At 42.3% G+C, this 1,852-nt stretch overlaps 1 protein-coding gene across 1 annotated transcript in view; it reads right to left on the minus strand.

Annotated features, from left to right (window-relative positions):
* Positions 1 to 38: 38 nt before the first annotated feature.
* Positions 39 to 1,852, minus strand: part of RPS11 (ribosomal protein S11) — a 10,063-nt gene continuing 8,249 nt past the window's right edge. The window contains exon 5 of the mRNA XM_018553017.1: positions 39 to 212. Within this exon, the coding sequence (XP_018408519.1) occupies positions 89 to 212 (124 nt within the window). The 3' untranslated portion in view covers positions 39 to 88. The remainder of the gene's footprint in view (positions 213 to 1,852) is intronic.

Raw genomic sequence — 1,852 nt, forward strand, 5'->3', positions numbered from 1 at the left:
TGTATACATCAGTAAAAAAAACAAAACACACATCCATATGAGGTTTTTACAAAGTTTTATTTGACCCGAATTAACATCTGCTTTACAATTAAAACTTCTGGAACTGTTTCTTGGTTCCTGCAGCTTTTGTTACTTTCAGGACATTGAATCGGACAGTTTTGCTTAGAGGACGACACTCTCCAACGGTGACAATATCCCCAATCTGAACATCCCTGTTGAGGAAAAAATAAATATAAAAGATACACTGAATGAAGGCGAGATAAAAATGTACACATTCATACTACGTTACCATGAAAATAAACATAAAAAGCATACTTTGCTACGGTCTAAAAAGTTATATGGCCAGTAGCAACCAATCTCGTGTTCTACCCTGCACTGTAAATGTAGCTGGGTACCGACTAGTTATAATTGATTTGTGTAGCCGCCATTTTTTCTAGTTTCCTGGATTTGGTATGCGGACATGCTGGGGGGGGCTTTAGCTGACATTGTGATGTGTGGGGCTTTTGGCGTGTCCCTGTGCCTTTGAGGAATGGCCTACCTGCACTTTATTTATCCTATGCTCCAAGATGGAGGCTCTCAGATTAGAGTTAGGATCACAGTACACAGAGGGGCCTTCACGAGTCAGTGTGGCTTCCACATATCTTACAGGTGTGCAACTAAAACCTGTTAGCTGGTAAGTGTGCTTGCTGGGATTTGTACAGAACACTGGCAATACTTATGACATTTTTATCAGTTAGTCCTAAATATTCAAACCCAATTCCGAAATCTAGTGGCCATCATTTAGAAGCCTAACACTCATTTTTAGACTTAAGTGCAAACTTTCTCCAAGTCAAATACCTGTGAGACACTTGAGATAAATGCGGCCATGTTTTGATTCCTGGGCAGTAATGTCAAATCATATTTAGCTTCAATGGGTGTGATACCATTGACCCCAGACTAGTATTACAGCCACGCTCAAAGTGACAGCTTCCGTCACAGGCTTCTTACAAAACTATTTTGCTGAGACCGGGAAAAATTTAGCACTGGAAGGATTGAGAAAAAAAAAAGAAAAAAACTCGCCAATCCCTGTTTAGTTCAGACACTTTCTGCCACTTCACTGATGCAGTCAAAATCTTCGGTTACAATGAAGTGGTGCAAAACACATGGAAGTACAAAGCCACTCGCTAGGTAGCAGACCGGCACTGTCTGCTCCTCTGCACGATTTAGGCAAAAAACGGGATCTTTGTTTTTGCCCATGCAACATTTCCTTTTAGTTCTCCGATTCCACCAAAAAATAGCTTCCTTCATTAAAATGGCTCTTCTCTGGTGTGTTCGCTTAAAGCGGACCTTTACACTCAAAAACAATTGCTACCAATGCATCCCTCTATGTATGATGAACAACAACATGGACATGTCAGGTATAAAATGATGCGATTATGAAATACTTTCACTGGCAGAGCCTTCAATTCCTGCCTTAAAAAGGGCAAAATGACTTCCGTTTGCCAAAGCAATGCACACTGGGATTGCCTTGTCATTGAAATGATGAAGTACCAAAAGCATTGCATTCTGGGAAAGTTACATCAGTAGAGCATTGCTGGGAAATCTCATGAGATCTCAGGGAAAATATGTGCATGTTCACATGTGCCAGAGTTTTATGAAGCAATAGATCTAGTAATCTACCCCAACAAACATAGCCACTCAGGGGTGTGGAATTCCTATCGCCCGACACCCGGGACATGCAGTTTCGGGCACGTCGTGTTTTTTTTATACTTAGCCCCGCTCCGGACAAGCAGAGCCGCCGCTCGGTTTCAAGTGATCTGATCACTTGTATGAAACGAGAGGCGGCGATTCTGTCCACACCGCCCCCCCCCCC

The sequence above is a fragment of the Nanorana parkeri genome, unplaced genomic scaffold (genome assembly GCF_000935625.1).
Source record: "Nanorana parkeri isolate BGI_ZX_2015 unplaced genomic scaffold, ASM93562v1 scaffold106, whole genome shotgun sequence".
Classification (NCBI taxonomy): domain Eukaryota; kingdom Metazoa; phylum Chordata; class Amphibia; order Anura; family Dicroglossidae; genus Nanorana; species Nanorana parkeri.